At 38.1% G+C, this 1,119-nt stretch overlaps 1 protein-coding gene across 1 annotated transcript; it reads left to right on the top strand.

Moving 5' to 3' along the window:
* Window positions 1-260: 260 nt before the first annotated feature.
* Window positions 261-437, top strand: LOAG_14878 (hypothetical protein; the record flags this gene model as incomplete). Its single annotated transcript, XM_003150371.2, has 1 exon — window positions 261-437. A coding segment is annotated over one exon (177 nt), but the record flags the coding sequence as incomplete, so codon positions are not given.
* Window positions 438-1,119: the final 682 nt, after the last annotated feature.

A 1,119-nucleotide genomic window follows, 5' to 3' on the forward strand; every position in this document is an offset into this window, starting at 1 on the left:
AGTGAGTTATAAAGGAAGTGAATTAGATGTTGTGGGGAATTTTTGTAGTTATTCGGAATGCCTGATAATGCTGAAATTTGTGACTTCCGACGGCACTGCTACAACACAGAACACACACACATACATACAAATACATACATACATACATACATACACTTACTTCTCGCAACAACTTTGGTAGCAGAGGAATAACACCGGATGTCAAAACCACCGTTCGCCACAAGTTCACTCCGGCCTCAGTCAGGTTTACTTGGCTTTAGCCGGCCTCTCCGGTATTTAGCGGTTGGCCGATGATTGCGCAGCTGCTACGTTTGCGTGGAGTTTGGGCGTACGTGTGCCTTGCAAATGCTCTCGATGGTCTCGATGCATTAGCGGCTGTTTTTCTTCCTATTTTTGTTTGCTTCCGACGACTTCTAGTGCTAACAGAGTGGTGCAATGTTTGCAATAATTACGTCGCCATATGTTCCTTTTACATTATTGCCTGGCTTGTACGCTTCCACAGAGATATACTCTTGATAATCATACCAAAATAAGCATCCGAGATGCTCATATTTGGCTTTATTGTCAGCATGGATATGTTATGACAGTTTTTGCAAAAACTCAGCTTTTTATAACAACATTTTACCACTTCTGTGGCTTTTGATTAGGTAGAATTGTTAATATTGTTTTCGAGAATTCGACATTGTACCCCTTATTGCTGATTTCCTGCACGTCACCAGCTAGTAGTGGTACACTGATTTTTCTTCGTGTTCCCAGTGCATATGATGGTGTAGCTAAGCTAACTCTGTAGTCAGTCCGCTTATATACTCACGTGGATACCATAGTTCCAATGAAACTGTAATTACCGTTCTTGGACGGAATTTATTATGTAAATTAGAACAGATACATTTCGTTCGTTTTATGTGAAACTCACCCAGAAATATGGTTTCTTGAAATATGGTAAGTACACTAGTTATGAATTCATGGAAAGCTTTATTTGTGCACTTATCCTATCTCATTTATTTATCTCTTAACCGGTAAAAAAAAAGTCATATATATATATATATATATATCTGTTCATATTTCTATGTTAACTTTTTATAAAAGGACAAAATGCTTACACCTAAACTTATACCTTAC

This window comes from Loa loa, assembly GCF_000183805.2.
Source record: "Loa loa unplaced genomic scaffold supercont3.1336, whole genome shotgun sequence".
In the NCBI taxonomy this organism is placed as follows: Eukaryota; Metazoa; Nematoda; class Chromadorea; order Rhabditida; family Onchocercidae; genus Loa; species Loa loa.